Genomic DNA, 20515 nt, shown 5'->3' with positions numbered 1-20515 from the left:
TGGCAGAGCTGGGGACAGGAGTGGATAGCAGGGGGCTGTGGGTCGGGACAGGAGTGGATACCAGGGGGCTGCGGGTTGGGAGGGAGGGGCACTGGCAGAGCTGGGGACAGGAGTGGATAGCAGGGGGCTGTGGGTCGGGACAGGAGTGGATAGCAAGGGACTGTGGGTCGGGACATGAGTGGATACCAGGGGCTGCGATTCAGGATTGAGGTGCTGTTGCAGAGGTAAAGGCCTGACTAACGTCTCCCTGCCTTCAGCCTCACAGTCGCTGACTCTCTCACATCAGCAGGAAAGTTCAGCCACTCTGTGCCACTGAAGCAGCCTGTTACACACAGCACCGGCTGTGTAATTGCCCCAGCCCTTGTGTTCTGCAGCCTCTTCCTTCTGCTTTGGGGGTGGTGCCCGGGGGTAGTTAGGGACGGTGCCGGGGGACAAGCGGCTTTCCACAGCCAACACCAACACCGTGTCTTCTGTGTGCCCGTGACTAATCCGCCACCCCAGTCCCTGGCACTGTGCTCCAGCGGGCCGCGCCGGGGCGCTCCCTCACCACCGTGTCCTGGTCATAGATCTCAATGACGATAATGGGGGGGTCGTCCCGCATCTCGTGGGCTTCCCCGTAGAGCTCCACGTTGTCGAAGACCAGCAGCTGGTCCCAGGTCGGGCAGAGCGTCTCGTTGAGCACCTGGAGGAGCAGGAAGGGGAAAGAGCACCAGGGCTGTGGTTACAGGGAGGAGAGGGGCAGACGTACTCTCCGGGTACTTCCCGCACCAATGCATTGGAGATACAAGCTGGCTGCTTTAAAACTATGGCGGCGAGAAGGCGGGTCCCAGAGCCGGGAAGCCCGGAGGCAATCTCCTCCCAGCTGGCAGAGCTTTGCCTTTGTTGGTGGAGCCTTGACCACATCTTGAAGGCGCCGAGTGAAAGAGAAGTGAGGTCTAGTGGCTGAAGCACAGCACTGGGAGCGCCCCAGAGCTCCGACACCGACTCTCCGTCGGACCTCAGGCAGGTCATTTATTCTGCTCATGTATCAGCTTCTCTCCGTGTAAAATGGGGATCCCGACAGGGGAGTTGTCAGGATCACTCAATGGATGCACATCCAACAGCAGGGCTCAAACCCCAGATCTTTACAGCCCCAGTGCAGCCCTCCCTGGCTTGAGCTAAGGGGGAATCTCCATCAGCTAGCAGCATTAAGTAGACTGTTATCCTGTTGGGGGTCAGGCCCAGAGGGGCACCTGTCGCACACCTTGCCAGCGTGTTATACATCCGGGCAGCACTTGATGTGCGGTGTTTTCATTACCCCTCACGCTTCCACCAGGTTTGCTGCAGTCTAGCAGCCCAGAAATTCAGCCCAGCGAATTCAGATGCAAACCTGCCCACCTCCCCGTCCCCAGTTTAGGGCCCTGGCTCTTACCTCCGTGCACTGGCCCTGGGTGATGAAGAAAACCCGGGCAAAGGGGTCGGAGAGGCCGCTGCTGTCTGCGGCGAACAAGCTCCTGGCCTGGTACATGTGGGCTCGGAGCTGGAACACCTGCTTCTCTGGGAGGAAAGGATGGGGTGAGACTCATAGAATCCTAGACTATCAGGGTTGGAAGGGACCTCAGGAGGTTCTAGTCCAACCCCCTGCTCAAAGCAGGACCAACACCAACTAAATCATCCCAGCCAGGGCTTTGTCAAGCCGGGCCTTAAAACCTCTAAGGAAGGAGATTCCACCACCTCCCTAGGTAACCCATTCCAGTGCTTCACCACCCTCCTAGTGAAAAAGTTTTTCCTAATATCCAGCCTAGACCTCCCCCACTGCAACTTGAGACCATTACTCCTTGTTCTGTCATCTGCCACCACTGAGAATAGCCGAGCTCCATCCTCTTTGGAACCCCCCTTCAGGTAGTTGAAAGCAGCTATCAAATCCCCCCTCACTCTTTTCTGCAGACTAAACAATCCCAGTTCCCTCAGCCTCTCCTCATAACTCATGTGCTCCAGCCCCCTAATCATTTTTGTTGCCCTCCGATGGACTCTTTCCAATTTTTCCACATCCTTCTTGTAGTGTGGGGCCCCAAACTGGACACAGTACTCCAGATGAGGCCTCACCAATGTTGAATAGAGGGGAATGATCACGTCCCTCGATCTGCTGGCAATGCCCCTACTTATACAGCCCAAAATGCCGTTAGCCTTCTTGGCAACAAGGGCACACTTGTGACTCATATCCAGCTGCAGGCAGGCAGCACCAGAGATGTCTGAGCCGCGGCGCTCAGAGCAGGACACCCCGGGGGATTCGGGGCAGTGATTAGCTCTGGCCCAGCATGGACTGGGGCTGCTCCGGACGGAGAGGTGCCTGCGGGATGCGCAGAGGGCTGGGGATGCCTTGCAGATTTCTGCTGCACAGAACCGGCGGCGGCAGGCGTTCGGCGCAGAGCCCGCGCTGGGGCCACTCCTGACCCGTGGCGGATGGGCTCAGTAGGGAAGGGCCATGTGGGGAAGGAAGGGCTCCACAAACACAGTCCCCTCGCAGGCAGCACGGCTCCCTACACCAGGCTGCCATCAATCCCAGCGTCGCCCTGGGAGTGACTCAGCCGGCAGCAGCCCCCAGCACGGCCCCCAAGAGCAGCACCCAAGGGAGCAGAGGGAGCGGGCGGCTCTTACTAGTGTAGAGGAGGCTGATGGGCGGGAAGGCCTGGAGGCCGAGGCCCTTGCTGGCTTTCTTCTCCTCGAAGCCACAGGGCAGGCCGCTCAGGAAGTCCTTGCGCTGCTTGTTGAGGCCCAGCCACAGGTAGATCTCCATCTTGGCCTGCACCGTCCAGCCGGCCGGCCCGAAGCCCCTCTTCCCGGGAAGCTGGGCACAGGGGGGAGAGCTTCAGCTGGGGCGCAGGGCACGCCAGACCAGACCAGACCAGACCCACCTCCTGCCCTCTGGGGTCAGACCCACCGCGCCATTCAGCCCCCCCCACTTCCTGCCCTATAGGCTCAGACCCATTGCGTCATTCATCTCACCCCCCACATTATGCCCTATGGGATTAGACCAACCATGCTGTCCAACCCAGCACCCGCTTCCTGCCCTATGGGGTCAGACCTACTGCACCGTCCAACCCACCTTCCACCTCCTGCCCTACAGGGTCAGACCAACCATGCAGTCCAACCCACCCCCCACTTCCCGCCCTATGGGGTCAGATCAACCATGCTGTCCAACCCACCATCCACCTCCTGACCTATGGGGTCACCCACTATGCTGTTCAGCCCACTCCCCACTTCCTGCCCTACGGGGTCAGACCCACCGTGGCATTTGACCCACCCTCCACCTCTTGCCCTACGGGGTCAGACCCACCGCGCTGTCCAACCAGCACCCACCTTCTGCCCTGTGGGCTCAGAGCCACCTGGCATTTTTCGTTGTCTTCCCCACCTACCCTTGTTGCGTGTAACCCAGCAGGAGGCCTCCCACTCTTCCAGCTCAGATACTGGTACCTCACCTGCAGCAGCGCCCAGTACCTGACACTCAGCTCCTTCCTCCCTTTCCCCAGCCTCTATGCACCTCCCCTGCCTCTCTTCACCGTCCCCTCTTCCTCCTGTCTCTCTCTCCAACCGCCTCCCCCCCCTTGCGTGGGCCGCGGCGGCCCCATCCGAGCACAGGCCGGTTACCCTCAGGAAGACGGTCTTCACTTTGGCGCAGTCCTTGCCGGTCTCCTCGTCCACGATGGAGTACAGGATATCCTTGGAGGGGATGCGGGCGTAGGCGATGCGCTTGCCGTTGCTCATCATCCAGATGAAGATGTCGGGGATGCTGTGCTGTGGCTGCGAACCCCAACAAGGCCCCGCTCAACACGGCGGGCATGGCCAGGCACCCTTCCCCGGGACCGGGCGGGGGGCGTCCCACCAGCTCTCCCCTCCTTCGTGACACTGACTGAGGCACCCGGGGATGGACTTGTCCAGTGTCTCCCTGGACTCAGTCACTGTAGGGTCCCCCACTCCCTTCCTTAGAGACGGTTTTAAGCCTCCCTGTGTGGATTCATAGATTCCCAGGCCAGAAGGGACCATGGTGATCACCCAGTCTGGCCTTGTGCAGAGCATCCAGGCCGGGCGACTGCCCTGAATTAATTTCCTGAGGCCTGACTGCTCCTCAGGGTCGTTAGCAGAGGGGGGCAGCGCACAGATCTCACGCCGCGCTGAGGTCTCAAGGAGTGTTAACTCTCCGGCTGGGCCCCCAGCAGCACGCTGTGTATATAGTAAAGCCGGGAGGAAATCGGAGTTTCTATCTTGTGGGACGTTCCAATATTCCATCCTTTGGTTTTGCCCCAAATTGAAATTTTAATTCGGAAATGTCCGACCGCAGCGTTTTTATGTGCTTGGTTTGACAATGAACTGCCTGCTACCTGCCCAGGGCCTCATGGGAGTTCATAGATTCAGAAAGATCCAGGCCAGAAGAGACCATTGCGATCAGCGAGTCTGACCTGTCTGACACAGGCCAGAGAACTGCCCCCTAGTAATCCCCAGAACAGACCTTTGAGGAAAACATCCAATCTCGATTTAAACATTGTCCAATTTATCAACATCCTTCCTGAATTGTGGGCCCCAGTTGTAGTTCAGTCACATTCTTCTCTATCGGCTGAGCTCCCTGGCCAGACTACATTTCCCATGATACATTGCAGCCACGGAACTCTGGCAACCCAACCAGAGGGGGCTCTGTGGTGCATCATGGGAATGCCAGGGTCCATAGAGGAGAATGGGAACACGAGGCACCAAAATTAGAACTCCCACGAAGCACCAACAAACCGCACCTGAAACAATTCTGCATAACGGGAATTTTCCCAGGGCAAATGTTGGTTTGGTGGAAGCTGCGTTTTCCATTGAAATATATTTGAATGGAAAATTCCCGGTGAGCTCTCCTACCTAGGGCTGCCACAGCCCCTCTCCTGGGTGGAGTCAACCAAAAGTTAGGACGTGGCCAGTCACATGCTGTCAGGAGCAGGGACTAGGCTGCCTTCGCTGGCCGGTTTACGGACAGACCTTCAGCCCTGTTCCAGGCTGGTGATTTATGAGAGTTATTAACGTCATCCCCGTTTTCACAGCACCATTCACTGCGCAACCCGAGTCCCCTCCTGAGTTCCCCTCTGTTCAACAGCTCCCAGCCCCCATTCAGCTGCCAGCCTCCCCCTTCGGGCCAAGCCTACGCACAGGGCAGAACTGGCTGCGTGTAACCCACGTTAACACTGTGTGGCTCTTCGTCCCCCTCTAGCAGCTGGTCCATATGAAGAGCTTCCTGGAGGCTCATAGCTGAATTTACCTGCAGAGATTCCAGGTTCAATCCCAGAAGACCCAGCCCTTGCTACCTGCCCATTCAAATCAACCAATGCACTTTTGTACAGTAGGCAAGTCAATGAGGACTAGACACCGGTGTGGGTATCATAAGAACGGCCAGACTGGGTCAGACGAAAGGTCCGTCTAGCCCAGTATCCTGTCTTCTGACAGTGGCCAATGCCAGGTGCCCCAGAGGGAATGAACAGAACAGGGAATCATCAAGTGATCCATCCCCTGTCAGCCCATTCCCAGCTTCTGGCAAACGGAGTCTCCCTGCCCATCCCGGCTAATAACCATTGATGGATCCATCCTCCAGGAACTTATCTAGTTCTTTTTTGAACCCTGTTATAGTCTTGGCCTTCACAACATCCTCTGGCAACGAGTTCCACAGGTTGACTGTGTGTTGTGTGAACAAATACTTCCTTTTGTTTGTTTTAAACCTGCTGCCTATTCATTTCATTTGGTGACCCCTAGTTCTTGTGTTATGTGAAGGAGTAAAAAGCAACAGAGGGTCCTGTGGCACCTTTAAGACTAACAGAAGTATTGGGAGCATAAGCTTTCATGGGTAAGAACCTCACTTCTTCAGATGCATCTTCGATGCACAAAGCAACCGCCACCCACAGAGGCTGCTTGTTTTCCTCTCCCGGGGGCCAGCAGCTCCCCGTTAGCGGCCAGCCAGGCTCACACCCAGGGTCAGTGGGGAAAGGCGGCTCCTGCTCACCTCGTCCGCCAGGAAGCGGAGCTTCTGCAGGAAGTTCTGCACCAGCTTCAGCTTGTCCCTCATCGTGTTCTTCTTCACCTGCGACCGCAGGGTCTTGGCTTGCTGGCCCATGTTCTCCTGCGGGTACAATGGCGGTGAGCGAGCGGTAGAAGGACCAGAGAGAAGGGAAAAAGACAGGGCAGGTCTGCATGCAGTGAGGAGGGGTGGAAGGACGGTGCCTCAGTTTCCCCACCTATAATAAGGGAATGGTGATGCCGACTTCCCAGGCAGTGGATTGGTTAATGCCTGTAAGTGCAGGAAGTAGCTACACCAAGGGACAGAGAAAGTCGCCCTAGTGAAAGGGGCTGGCTTGGCAGCCCTGGAGACCTCTATGCAGTGATTAGAGACAGCCTGGGAAGTGACAGGGCATGTCTCTCCCTGTTCCCCAGGGGAGCACAGCTCCCATACTCCATACAGTCCTGGAGGCTGCCAAGCAACAGCCAGGAGCAGCGGTGGGTAGCGGGGCTGCCAATCCCATTTCACTGAACACCACCAGCAGGTACAGCTTTCCCCTGGCGCGCTGGGCTCCATATCCCATTGACAGCACCCAGAGGGCCCCCCCCCGCCACTCGCTGACCTTTCACCCCGCCCCACCCGCCAGACGCTCTCACCAGCTCCCGCATGCAGGATTTGAGCCGCTCTCGGTCCAGTCGGGTGCGGGCAGAGAGGCTCTGGTCTTTGTTGGCGAGGGTCACAAAGCGGCTGGCGGGGGAGAGAGACATGACATCGGCAGTCACGTGGGGTTCAGGAGAGGAGAGACAGCAGCCGAGGGCATGGGAAGGGCGTGAGAGGGATGGACGTGGCGCGCCGGCCAGGCACGGGGTGAATTTCACCCAGTGGGGACAGACCAGGATCCCCGCTCCCTGCCAAGGATCTGTGCAGCAGGTAGATCGCCTAGCCGCCCACCAGGCTCCGTTAGCCGCCCTCCAATACAGCTAACGGGCAACTGGCTTACTGGCACATGCTGCTGGGGGCTGCCCGGCGGGGGCTGCCCCCCACGTACGAGGCTGTAACGCTCACAGGGCCCTGGTGGCTGAGTCCTTGAGACTTTCCGCTGTCTCTCTGCCTCTTTCCCTTTCCCCTTCCCACTCACAAGCATCCGCTGCTGAGCTCTTCCAGGACCCCTCGGAGCCGGCGCTCAGGGTGCGGCTTCTCGGTCTTTATCATCTCCTGCACGTCGTTGAGCCCCTCCTCCTGGAACGGCGAGGAGAGAAGGAGGTGACGCGTCACCGGGGGCAGGATGGAACCGCAGCTCCCCCGGGGAGAGCCACGTTGGGAGCGAGAAGCCCCTTCCCCTCCCTCTTCCGGGCCGGGCAGGGGCAGGGGACCCTGTTCAGTAGGCCAGCCAGCCAGGTTCAGCGGGGCGAGGGCTGGGGCCGGCTCTGTGCCGCTAACTCACACGGTCAGAGGAGACCAGTTCTGGGCCTTCTCTGGGGCTTTTCCCCAGCGACTTCACGCCTCCTTGGGTGGGGCTTCTGAGACGTCGCTGTGGGGATCCCTCACCGTTAGGCTAATGAGGCCAATCTTTGGAGATTTCTGCTCTCCCTCAGCTTCGAGCTGTAACCAGGGCTGCCCCCCGCATCCCTCTGGAGACCAGGGTCCCGGCTTTGGCTCCCTGCGCGGCTGGGTTCACCAGCGCGGTCCCTGCGATGGGACTGTTCATGCACAGTGAGCAGCTGCAGGGTGCAGACACAGATGTCAATGCAGGGGAACGAGGTGTGGTGTCTGCTGCCTCCCTTGTGTCCTACTCTCCTGGGAGCCCTGCCCCATCCTCGGACTGACCAGCTTGTCCGCGATCTTGTCCATGATGTTGGCATTGTAGAGCCTCCGCCTTTGGTCCTGCCACCAGCTCTTGATGTAGATGCAGGGCTTCTTCTCGAAGTAAGGCAAGTGGAAGTAGTTCCTGCAGGGAAGGGAGGAAGGATACCCCAGAGCGTGAGCGCACCTGGGAGGGAACTGCCGGCCAGCGTCCTGACAGGCCCACAGAGGACAGCGTGAGGGCGCTGATCCCGCACAGGCTTGCACGGCACCCAGCAGGGAGTGGAGGTCGCACTAAGCGCTGGAGGCCTCTTCCAAACCCACTGAAGTCAACGGAAAGACTCCAATAAACTTCAGGGGGCTTTGGGCCGGGCCCCAGGATCAGACCATTGCCCTGAGCAAAAGGAAATTGCTGGTTGCTCGCTTGCAAATAGCCTCATTCATAGGTTTGCAGATCCCAAGGCCAGAAGGGACCGTTGTGATCATCTGGTCTGATCTCCTGTATGACAGGCCAGAGACCGGCCCCAGAATAATTCCTAGAGCAGAGCTCTTAGAGAAACATCCGATCTTAATTAAAAACTTGTCAGTGACGGAGAATCCAACACGCCCCTTGGTAAATAGGCAATTACCGTCACCATCACGCATCTATGCCTTCCCGCCTGAACGTGTCTGGCTTCAACTTCCAGCCACTGGATCGTGCTAGACTTTTCTCCGCTACACTGATTAAATATTTGTTCCCCATGAAGATACTTACAGTCGGGGATCAAGTCACCCCTTAACTTTCTCACTGCTAAGCTAACTAGACTCAAGGAGCTCAACCTACCACTGTAAGGCAGGTTTTCTAGTCCTTGAAATATTCACTTGGCTCTTCTCTGATCCCTCTCCAGTTTATCAACATTCTTCCCGAATTGTGAGCACCAAAACTGGACCATTGTGATCATCTGGTCTGACCGCCTGTACAGCATCGGCCAGAGAGCTGCCCCACAGGAATTCCTATGTAAACTACAGCAGAGCTTTTAGAAAATCATCCAAGCGTCATTGAAAATTTGCCAGTGACACAGAATCCACACAATCTTTGGCAAATTGTTCCAATGGTTAATTACTGTCGGAGTCAAAAACTTGCACCTCGAGAGCATGAGAAGAGGTGGAGTGTGGACAGAGAATAGACAAGGCAGAGGAGATCTAGACCAAGGGAGGAAGGACTGCCCAGTGGTTAGAGTGCTAGCTTGGGTCTCAGGAGATTTGGGCTTTGTTCTCTGCTCCAGCAGAGATTCCCTGGACCAGTCAATTAGTCTCTCTGGGCTTGTCTATACTGCAGTCAAACACCCACAGCTGGCCTGTCTCATCTGCGTGCTGGAGCACAGATCAGAAGGGACCCTTCAAAGCTGCCCGGAGCTCCAGCAGCTTCTCTGCCTGGAGGGCCTAACCTGTTGTCCTGTAACCCTGCTGATGGCTTGGAAGGCAGTATCCCCTAATGAAGCCAGCAGGGTGGGAAGAGCCCAGTCGCTCTGCTTCCCAACCGCCTGGGAGGCAGGAGACCCCAAATTCTGTTCGATCTAATTACAGACCACAATGGTCTCCCCTCTTTTATCCCCCCCCAATTTTCAGCAACACCCCATTCCATTGGCCAGCCAGGCACACTTGCCTGTCAGTGATCAGGGGCTTCATTGGCTGAGTCGAGGAGACGGAGACCAGCTCCCCGTCGTCATCGGCTTCGTCCTCGCTCGAGTGCTGGAGCAGCTCGGAGTCCTCCTGCTCGCCGTCCCCGCCCTCCTTCTTCTTCTTCAGGCTGGGCTTGGCCGTGCCGTCGATCTGGTTTCCGTAGTTGCCTTGGGAAGAGGGTGGCGAAAGGAAACCTTTACCCTCTCAGCCCACCATGGGTGGGACTTGCCCCAGGTCCGTCAGGCGCCGCGGATTTAGGATGGGGAGGAATTTCCCCCAGGGATCCTGGGGAGGTCAGGGAGGTTTAACGACCATAAACACTGACCGGGGCTCATATCCCGGACTCCTGAACATCTTCTCTCCCTCCTTGGTATTTATTTAACACCAGAATGGATTGCACCAAGTTCTCCAGAGCTAAAGGCAGGAGCCACCACTGCTTGCGCTTGATGACTTCAGGTCCGTCTACACCACCACGGCATGTGTAGACCTGCCTGAGCTAGCTCTGAGGGAGCTACTTCCAACAGCAATCCCAGCGAACTGGGGCAGCATGGACACTTATGTACCTAGCCTGGGTCTCAGGTGGACTTGCACAGCCCGTGCTGCCGTGGCTTCACCGCTACAGTTATTGGAGCTAGCGAGATCAAAACTAGTTCAGGTACGTCTACACGTGCTTCAGTTTCACCTCTGATTGCAGTGTAGACAGACCCTACGTCTGCCAGCGGGGAGGCCTGTTGTCATGGGCGGATCAGCCCTGGTGGGTTAAGTTTACCCCCACAGAACATGGTGATCGTATTCTTTCTAGTGCAGTGAAGGTGTGTGTCAGCCTGCCTGGCTTTGTCACGTGTTAGTGTAGATACGGAGCCAACCAACTCGCTTGACGACAGGGGATTCCTTTGGCCCTCAATACTGCATCCTGGGCCCCGGGCCTTCTCCTGGGATTTCATCGACTCTGCTGATTGAAACCCATTTCACAAAAATACCAACCTATTGTGACCTCAAAGTTGATGGGTTTGTCCCCGATCTTCCTGTCAATCATGGTCGCTTCCAGGAAGGCTCCAAAGAGAAAGAACTCTTCCATTTTGCCCGTGCAGTTCTGCAGGAGAAAGTTCTGGCTGTTAACATGGCGGGAGGGGGGCGTCAGAGACTGGCTGATGCAACTACAAGGTCCCTCTGCCTAGCAGGTGGGAAGCCTGCAAATTGGCAATGTGTTTTGACTGAAGGCCTGTGTTTATTCACAGCATGAGCAGTAGCAACCCAAGTGGCACTGCTAATAATCTTGATTTATGGAGCACCCCTCTGGTTGATAAAAGGTAACTTAGTCTCTCTTAGGCCTTCCGGGCCGTGCTGGGATGGGTTATGAGGTAAGAACAGAGCTGGATGAATAACAGGCTTCTCAGTTTGTTTGCAATTTAAAAAAAAATCATTTTGGGGGTTGGACCGAAAATGAACACCGCGTGAAACTTTTCGTGACCTGAAAGGTAAAAATCTCCAACGCTTCAGGTCCCACAAAACGTTCTGGTTTTGATTTGGAACATTTTTGATTTAAAGAAAAGAAATAAAGGAAACTTTGAAACCAAAAGGCGTTTTGAGCTGAAAAATGGAAATGTTTCATTTCAAAAAGGCTGAAAGAAAAGGACGCCATTTTTCAGAATTGGTTCTTAGTTTTTTTTCTCCCTCAACGAACCATTCAGTGAAATCAACACAAAATGACAAAACGTTTTGGGTTCGCCAAATCTAAATTTTTTTTTTTTTTCCCAAAAAAATATTATTGTTGAAAAATATCGTCCACCTCTAGATAGGGAGCCTTTCACTGCTTGGTCACTGGTTCAATCCCCGCCAAGAGGTGGTGGTGGAGGCGGGGGACACACACAGCTGTCACTGCATGAAGGCTGTTTGGTAGCCGTGTGAAACAAGGGTCTCTGGTGACCTGTTTCTAACAGGACCGATGTCTCCAGATCCCAGAAACTGCCCCCTGGCTGGCACTAACTTTCCCTGTTGGTGGCCATCCCAACAGGGGCCAGGGTTGGAATGGCATGGAGACTGCACATCCCTACAGGGATGGCAGGACTGCACCTGCCCCAGGCTTGCTAGACTGAGAGACAAGGGGTGAACAGGCCTTGGAGAGGTGAAGCAACCTGACCATCAATTTGCAAGATGTGGCACGGGAGCCGGCTAGGGAAAGTCGGGGTTGACTCACGTCTGCGACCGGCGTGGCCTGCTCCATTTGCACCTCGGTGGAGCTGGTGATCTCCGGGTTGCTGGTGTCCAGGATCTCCACGGCGAGGCTGAGGAGCAGCCGGGCGCGGAAGGAGACGCCCTCGCCCAGGCCCTCATTCAGGTCCTGGTGCTCGTCCATCAGGGTGTAGTTCCGGGTGGAGCCATACATGTTCACCCAGGCTGGGCCGAAGGTGGGCAGGAAGCCTGCAGCAGAGAGAACACGCCTGGTGAACGGGGTGAGGGCAGTCAGGGCCGGCTCCAGCGTTTTTACTGCCCCAAGCGGAGGGGGGAAAAAACAAACAAAAAAAAAGCCGAGATCGGCGGCAGCTCTACCAGCGCTTCATTCTTCGGCTGCAATTCAGCGGCAGGTCCTTCCCTCTGACAGGGACTGAGGGGCCTGCCGCCGAATTGCCGCCGAAGAGCCGGACGTGCCGCCCTTTTAAGTTGGCCGCCCCAAGCACTTCCTTGCTGCACTGGTGCCTGGAGCTGGCCCTGAGGGCAGTGCAAACACCAGGAAATGGCCTCACCTGAGTGGCGTGGGCGTGGAGGTCTGTGTGAATGTGCACAATTGCACCGGTGCGTGCCTTGACGTGTGCCCAGACGTGCGCCTGTAAGCACAGGCTGCTGGTGTGCAAATACCACTGCCTATCATCACGCTGACCAATATCATCTCACCGTTTCCTTGTGCTCCCCCACCTGTCTGTCTCTCATGTTACACTTAGCTGCTTAGTTCTTTGGGGCAGGGTGGACTTTTATTCTGTGTTTGTACAGCGCCTAGCACCGATTAGGGTTCATAGCTGCTACGGTAATACAAATAACAACAACAAGGTGGGAGTGTATCAGATTTGCACCTGCTTGTGGCAGAGCTCGTGGAAGTGACTAGTGGGTTTCGGGGCCCTGCTGGAGATGTCTTAAAAGGGCCTGATTTGCAGAAGATGGGTGCGCAGCACTTTCTGAAGCGAGGCCTCTCAGGCCGGGCACCCAGGCTCACTAATCTCTAGGCTGAAGGGGGAGGTAGGTGGCCCCTACGCCGTCATGTCGGCCCTTTCCAGCGGGGTGGAGGATCAGCCCCCAGGTTTTACCTTTGTCCCCTTCGTTGGAGATCTTGCGCAGGTCGATGAAGTGGGTGCCGATGGCCATGTCGTTGACCTTGTCTGAGTCCCGGATCTGGACTTTGAGCCGCTTGCACAGAGGGGGGAACATCTCCGTGAAGATGACCTGCTCGTTCCACAGGGGTTCATAGCTGCTTTTCTGCACTGACGTTTTCCCCTGCCGGACGGGAAGAGCGGGAGCAGGATGGCGGAGTGGCCTAGGATAATGACCACCAGGCTGCCTTCGCCTGTTGCCCCTGCCGGTGGTAACCAACGAACCATGCACTGAGCCAGCGATTCTCCCCTCCCAGCATAAGCAATGGGACCTTCCTGTGACTGGTGACTATCACACAGCACTCAACAACATTGTTCACGTTGTTTGGACACAACAGAGGAACATGGCAAACGGGGAAGCTTTGCCCAGTGACTGCCTTTCCCAGGGGATCTCCCAGTGCCACGGCTCAGCAAGTAGCCCGCTTACCTTCTGCCCTGCAAACAGCACCTGGACGTAGGGGTCCACCAGATCCTTGTTCTCCCCAATGAGTGCCTTCTTCACGTTGGCCATGAGGCTGGTGTTCATGCGGGGCAGCCCCTCTGCGCGGTAGATCTTGATGTAGAAACGGGCCCATTGCCGCTCTGGAGGGACACCATCTGGAAGAAGCAGGTTCCTGCAACATGGACACAGACAGACAGGGCTGGAGGTGGTCACTGGGTGTGAGGGGAGGAGTTGGCTATTCACGCCATGGCTGAGGGACCGATTCTGGGGGTGAGACTTTCAGAAGTGGGCACAGCTTCCCCTGCACGCTCTGCCGTCTGAAGAGCGTAGATGGGTGACCACGTCTGGAGCCTACTTGGCTTCATTGCTACATCTCTGCCAACCCCCCTGATTCAGCATGGAGACCAGCCGTTTTATGGAGGGCTCCTCATGGGTCTGGCCTTGCAATGCATGTGACCAATGGGCTGGATCTCATGAACGGGTTCTCATCCATCTGGCCTCTGGTCTTGCTATTTATTTCTACCCTGAGATCTGTCCAGGGATAAGTCACTTAAAGGGGTGTTGTCCTGAAGGGGCAACGACCGGAATGCCACCGCCAGTGTGGGAACACCCCCACCAGCGCGACCTCCCATGCACCGAGCAGAGGACGCCATTTCCTCAACCAAATGGCGTCGTCCATGTAGCATGACCGTCACACTGAGCAGAGAACGCCATTTTGAGAACACAACGGCATCCTCCGTGTGGCAAAAGTGCCAGAATGCCGCTCCGGCCCCTCTACAGCACTATGTTGTCTAGAGCGAGGTGGGGGTAACTTCCCGGCTACAGCAGTGGACAGGGCTACCTGCTGGGCAAAAATGGGCCAGATTGCACCCTCAGTCACACTTCTGCAACCTCAGTGATGTCAGATGGGGCCAGAATAAAGCCCGGGGCGGCTGCAGCAAATGGCGTAGGACATCCCTTCTAGCCTGGTTTCCGGGGATGCTGTATAACCAGGGGGATGCTAGGTAACCAGACAGGGACCCGGGGTTTGGCTTTAAAGGCCACAGGCACCACTACAGCCATTTCATTGGTCTATCGCTGTGGGGGTGAACTAAGTTTTGAACCTCATGGACTTGTCTCCAAGTATTTTGTAGGGATTTTCAGTGCTCTGCATCGACCTCTCTGCAGGCTTCCCACCCCTGTGTCCCCCACAGACCCAGGCCAGCGTCGGGAGTGGCAGGACAGCTTCCCTGCAGGGCCCTGCCAATGAGTTTAAGCAGGGTCTGAATGAACTCTCCCCTGACAGCTACTTCAGGAAGGGAGAGACTTTAGGAGCAAACTGTATTGACATGAACACACCTACTCTGCGTGGGTATCCAGCAGACAGGAGCTGTGGAGCTCCAAGCGATCAGCTTTGGCTGGTGTTGGGTTACAAATCCCTTTAGGACTGAGTGCAGGGTAGTGACCTGCCGTTACCAATGTTGTTATCTTCCTTGTATGACTAAAGGGGAGCAGAACTGTGCTGAGCTTGTCCCAATTGAGCGGTCAGCCTAAGCCAGGGGCTTGAATGCCAGAGGCCTGTGAAAGTAAGAGAGGTGGGGACAGGTGTTTCAGACAGGATGTGGGGGTTCCCCTAAAGGCTTCTGGTCTGGTTTAAGCTGTTTCTACCCACTGTTAAAAAATAAAGCTAAATAGGTTTCCTTAGGAGCCTTTTGTTATGTTAAAGTGCTCAAATGGGAGCTAACTGTGACGTTGCAGTCAATATAATTTTATAAAAATATGCTAATGAGTGAATATAATGTAACTGGAATATGCTTTATGCAAAAGGTCTCTTGTAAGGTATTATTACAAACCTTATAATCTACTGAATGTGATCATCCTATTTGTAGAAATGTACCACTCTTGTATCTGAAACTAGAAATATGAAATATAACTCTGAGGGCCTATTGTAATTATGCAAAGTGTGGGCCATTAATGGTGGTTTGGAATCTTGATGACTCCCATTAACTAGGACCATTGTCTGCTAATGGCTGTGTTTTACCTGTTAGTCTTCCTGTATATGTGTGTGCCGGCAAGTGGGCAATGAAGTCTTGTAGTGACATGTGATCATGTCACCTGAACTGGAATCCATCTTTAACCTGGTGTCTTTCCATTGAGAAGGAGGGGGTGGGAACCCAGAGAGGGACAAAGGGTTCCCACCTTAAGCAAAAGATATATAAAGGGGTGGAAGAGAACAAAGGGGAGAGGAGCCATCATGAAGAATCCCCTAGCTACCACCTGAGCTGCAACAAGAGCTGTACCAGGGGAAAGAATTGTGCCCAGGCCTGGAAGAAGTCCAGTCTGAGGAAAAAATGTACTGAAGCATCTCTGAGGGTGAGATTATCTGTATTCAGTTTGATTAGACATAGATTTGCACATTTTATTTTATTTTGCTTGGTGACTTACTTTGTTCTGTCTGTTACTACTTGGAACAACTTAAATCCTACTTTCTGTATTTAATAAAATCACTTTTTACTTAGTAATTAACTCAGAGTATGTATTAATACCTGGGGGAGCAAACAACTGTGCATATCTCTCTATCAGTGTTATAGAGGGCAAACAATTTATGAGTTTGCCCTGCATAAGCCTTACCCTGCATAAGCCTTATGCAGGGTAAAACGGATTTATCTGGGTTTAGACCCCATTGGGAGTTGGGCATCTGAGTGCTAAAGACAAGCACACTTCTGTGAGCTGTTTTCAGGTAAACTTGCAGCTTTGGGGCAAGTGATTCAGACCCTGGGTCTGTGTTGGAGCAGACGGGAGTGTCTGGCTCAGCAAGACAGGGTGCTGGAGTCCCGAGCTGGCAGGGAAAACAGGGGTAGAAGTAGTCTTGGCACATCAGGTGGCAGCTCCCAAGGGGGGGTTCTGTGATCCAACTCGTCACACTGACATCACTTGAGATGGGGCAGTATTTCTGCCCAGCCTGCACAGAGCTGATAATCACTAAGAGATGGATGTGCAAAGGTCACAGCAGAGAGGCAGGTGGCAGCAGAAGGTGACTGACAGTCGGACAGTGAATGAGCAGCTGGTGAGGCTGCCAGGAACTCACCCATATGCACGCTGAGCCCTGGGTCCTCACTGGCCAAGGACAACCACTGTGAGTGGGGTGTGGTGAAGGAGCAGAAGGGGGCACAGTAAAGGAACTGTTGGTTGTAGCACTCAAGAACATGGGGCGGAAGACGCTGCCCCACGCACTCCGGGGTGGGCGTCCTGCTCACCGTTTTATGATTATGAATCCCGCTTGTGGCATTTTCGCTAATTAATGTCGGGTGACTTCCCTCCTTTCATTAAAAGTTTCTTTGCTACACTCAGACTCTGTGCTTGCGAGAGGGAAGTGTTGCCTCTCCGAGGTGCCTAGGGGTGGTGTGTAATTTTCCCAGGTTACTGGGTGGGGGCTCGAGCCGGTTCTGTGTTGTAGTGTTGAAAAGGAACCCCTCGATATTGAACCCGGCCCTGGGTGCTGCCGGCTCCACCTGGCAGAAGCTACTGCAACCCCCTTTTCTAGAGGGGAAGGCAGCCTCCCTGGCCCATACGGTCCTTGGCATCTTTGCTGAGGCTGCCAACAAGGTGGCCTGCTGGAGTAGTGGTTTAACAATACAGGAACTAGGCCAAGACCTCTCGAAAGTGTTTTGCCAACAGACGCCAACTTGGCTGTCAGTCATATCTGCTCTGGGCTGGATTGGAACTGGTGACCTAGCAGTCAAAGCCCTGTTACAAATCTCTGAAACCCATCAATCTACCCCACGTGGATCTGCAGCACAAGGATGGCCCACAAGCTGTGACAGATGGCAAATGTTTGGCGGTGGCTGTGGCAAGCTGGGAAGACAGACAAAACCCAACAGGTAGCGAAAACATGCGGCTAATTCCAGCACGGTGAACCTGGCTCCGCACCGCCTCACCCCTCAATGTCGTCCTCGTCTGTCTCATTGGCTTTGTGCGGCGTCTTTATGTTGTCCCCTTTCCCCACCACAGCGATGTCACACTTCAGGTAGCCTTTCAAGCCGGCCGTGATGTCCTCGGGGTCGGACAGGATGGCCCATTTGTGGTAGAACTGGTGCTCTGGAAGCCAGGAGGCAGGGAAAGAAAGTTCAGGGGTTATTTATGGGGTAGGAAATTGTCCGACCCTTTTCTGCATCCTCCATGTGGGCGTGAGGAATACAGATGGCACTCCATGCTTGTTATGCTCAAAATCTTTCTCAAAGGGGAAAATCCCAATGATCTAGCCTGTAAAATACTAGCTGCCTGTCATCTGAAACTCTCCTGAGCCCACTCCAATGCCTATACATTTTGAGAACTATATCAGGGTTTTGTGTAGTGCCCATAGCTTCTCAGTGGAGGCGATACCCATGTGATAGTGAAACTGCGGAGTGACCTTATCAACTGCATTTTTCACACCCTTTCGCTTGTTTCACCTGCACTCTGCCCACTGATCCAGCTCAGCCGGGACATCCACTAACACGCTAAAGCTGCTGTCAGTGTAAAAAAAAAAATCAATCTGCCATAAACAGGTTTCCCTCTTACCCCACCCCAAATGTGACATTTCTCCCCAGTTTCGCACCGGCCACGGTGCCGGATGGGTGAGATTCAGCCCTGGACAAGAGGCAGGGTGGTGGTCCACTGTTTGTGCAGTGCGGCGATTAGCGATGGGAACTTCCTGGGCCTGCTTCTCAAGTACACCAGATGGTCCAGGCCCTTTCGCAGGGCCAGAGCAGAGTGAAAGGGCCCTGGCCGAAAGGAAAACCAAGTGCGGAGCCTTTTCCAATGGGATACAACCCTTGGCATATTGTGACTACTGCACCTTAAAAATGGCACCATTATTCTGTCTAGAAAAAAAGTAATTTCAGGCCCTTTTCAGAGGTTTCTTAAATGTGTTAGCTGTGACCTATCTCCTTCCAAGGCAAGCCCACTGTGACCCATGGGCCTTGGGATTCAGGGACCACTTGATGCCAACTGGCGGAAGGCGTAAGTGGTGTGTAGGGGTTTATAGGGATCCCCTGGATCTGATGTCTACATAATAATGGGCCAAAGGGTGAACTGTGAGGTCTCTACCAACAGCCAGAACCACGCTAGTCATCATGGAACGTACGTAAAGATCCTATTTGACAGGTTAAGTATCTGTACTGAAAACTATATTCTTAAGGTATGTAAGTTAAGACAGGTCAGCTGAAGTGACAAACAGGTTCTGTTCAGGCAGGGCTCGGAGACACTTATCTCTCCTTGGCAGACCATTATGTATGTTGTATCTTAGGACGGAAGGCTCTTTGCATACAGAGCCATCAGCTTATCAAGACTGCGGAGACAAGAGATCTCAAAGTTTTACAGGAAGGAAGACACAACAGGAGAATTGCAGAATTAGTCAGACAGATCAGGAGAATGCTGGGGGACACGTGGTTTCCTTCCCCTAGGAGACAAGCTGAGAACGTAAAAAGAGATCACAGCCAACCTGGCAGAAAAACAGTGGGAGAAAGATTTTGAGTGAGCTAAACATCCTCAGAGAAGACGTATCAGGGGGTAGCCGTGTTAGTCTGTATCCACAAAAACAACAAGGAGTCCGGTGGCACCTTAAAGACTAACAGATTTATTTGGGCATAAGCTTTCGTGGGTAAAAAACCCCACTTCTTCAGTGAGGTTTTTTACCCACGAAAGCTTATGCCCAAATAAATCTGTTAGTCTTTAAGCTGCCACCGGACTCCTGTTGTTTTAGAGAAGATGGTGTCTTGTTAGTTAAGTCTAGATTCTAGAAGGCGTATTATGATTTTGGTTTAGATGTAACCAGTTGTTTCCAATACTTCTACCTACTTGCGATTATTTCTCTCTGTTCTTTGTTAAATAAGCGTATGCTTGTTTTCACAATAAACATCTAAGCCCTATATGCAGTGCATTTGTAGCCATGGCGGTCCCAGGATATTAGAGACAAGGTGGGTGAGGGAATATCTTTTATTGGACTGACTTCTCTCCCCAACAGAAGTCGGTCCCATTAAAGATATTCCCTCACCCACCTTGTCTCTCTAATATCTCAGTGCTGCGAGTGATCCGGAGATGTGACTGCTAAGCTGAGGTGCCGTCGGCCTAGTTTGCCTCATTTCTTAGTTGGCATAACTGGGAAGGTGAATGGAAGGTTAAGCTGTAAATAGGGAGTCAGGAGGACTGCGCTCGCTAAGCAAAGCAGCAACACCCGGACGCTAGGGACTATGGACAAGAGAAACCTGGAATGTAAAGCTCAGGTTTCACATGAACAGCACATGGACAGAGCACGCTGTACAGGGACTGGTTCCTGCCGAGTAACCAAGCCAAGCCCAAAATGTGTGGTGTGATGTAGAGCAGCGTTTCTCGAACTGGGGTCCGCAGGCCCCGCTGATCAACTCCTCCTCCTCCCCTCTCTCTCCCAGTGCCTCTTGCACGCTGGAGAACAGCTCTTCCACGGTGTGCAGGAGGTGCTGGAAGGAGCGAGGACGGGACTCACTCAGGGGAGGAGACAGAAAGAGGAGGGGTGGGGGAAGTGGGGGCGGGAAGAAGTGAGGCAGGGGTGGGGCCTGGGGGGAGGGGGGGGGGGGGGGGCAAGGCCTGGAGCCGAGCAAGGGGCTTGGGGGTCCACGAAAAATTTTAAATAAAAATGGGGATCCTCAGGATACTAAACTTTAAGACCCGCTGATGTGGAGCAAATGCAATACAATGTGTAACTGTATCTAAAGGCAGAGGTTGTCTGGAACTCTGGATGTATGGTACGGCCTATACCCACCCCCGATGCTTGAGTCTGATCAACCCAGCGAAGCTTTGCCGTGTGCCAAATAAAGGAACTGGACTGAGGAACTCCAGAGTCAAACTGAGTGTTTTGGGCCCCAGAGAGCTGGATGAAGTGTCCTCCCAGAACTGGACAAGGTGTTCTGGGTAAGCCGAGCGGGAAAGGTCTCAGAGGGGATCCCAACAGGTGTACTATTCCTTTGGGAACAGCGTATCTGTAAATACGGGGAGTGTCCAGTGGATCAGGGGCTGGGAGCTCCAAGGGATGCTTGGAGGGCTTGGGGTGTGGCTACTGCTAACCTGTGGAGGGACAGCAGAGCCCGTGTCAGGTGGGTGGGGTGCGCTTGAATTGCTGGGGGCTGGTGGATTCAGGGAGCTGAGCCTGGCAGGCGCACAAAGGGCAGGTGGTAGTGAGGTGCCTCGCAGCCCTGGATAGCCCCAAGAAGCGTCACCACTCTGCCTTGCCAGCTGAAGGGACGGGCCAAGTAA

General features: G+C 54.4%; 1 protein-coding gene across 1 annotated transcript in view; it reads right to left on the bottom strand.

The window, feature by feature from the left end:
- The window catches only part of OTOF (otoferlin), a gene marked incomplete at its 3' end in the record, with an annotated part of 165587 nt that overhangs the window by 5536 nt on the left and 139536 nt on the right, over nt 1-20515 (bottom strand). Inside the window, 14 exon segments of the mRNA XM_034766932.1 lie at nt 548-682; nt 1412-1536; nt 2638-2827; nt 3628-3780; nt 6005-6121; nt 6655-6745; nt 7137-7237; nt 7826-7946; nt 9447-9630; nt 10448-10556; nt 11661-11884; nt 12763-12949; nt 13253-13439; nt 17185-17344. Coding sequence (XP_034622823.1) covers nt 548-682; nt 1412-1536; nt 2638-2827; nt 3628-3780; nt 6005-6121; nt 6655-6745; nt 7137-7237; nt 7826-7946; nt 9447-9630; nt 10448-10556; nt 11661-11884; nt 12763-12949; nt 13253-13439; nt 17185-17344 — 2084 coding nt within the window.

This window comes from Trachemys scripta, chromosome 3, assembly GCF_013100865.1.
Source record: "Trachemys scripta elegans isolate TJP31775 chromosome 3, CAS_Tse_1.0, whole genome shotgun sequence".
Lineage (NCBI taxonomy): Eukaryota > Metazoa > Chordata > Testudines > Emydidae > Trachemys > Trachemys scripta.
This window is presented reverse-complemented; position numbering and strand designations above follow the sequence as displayed.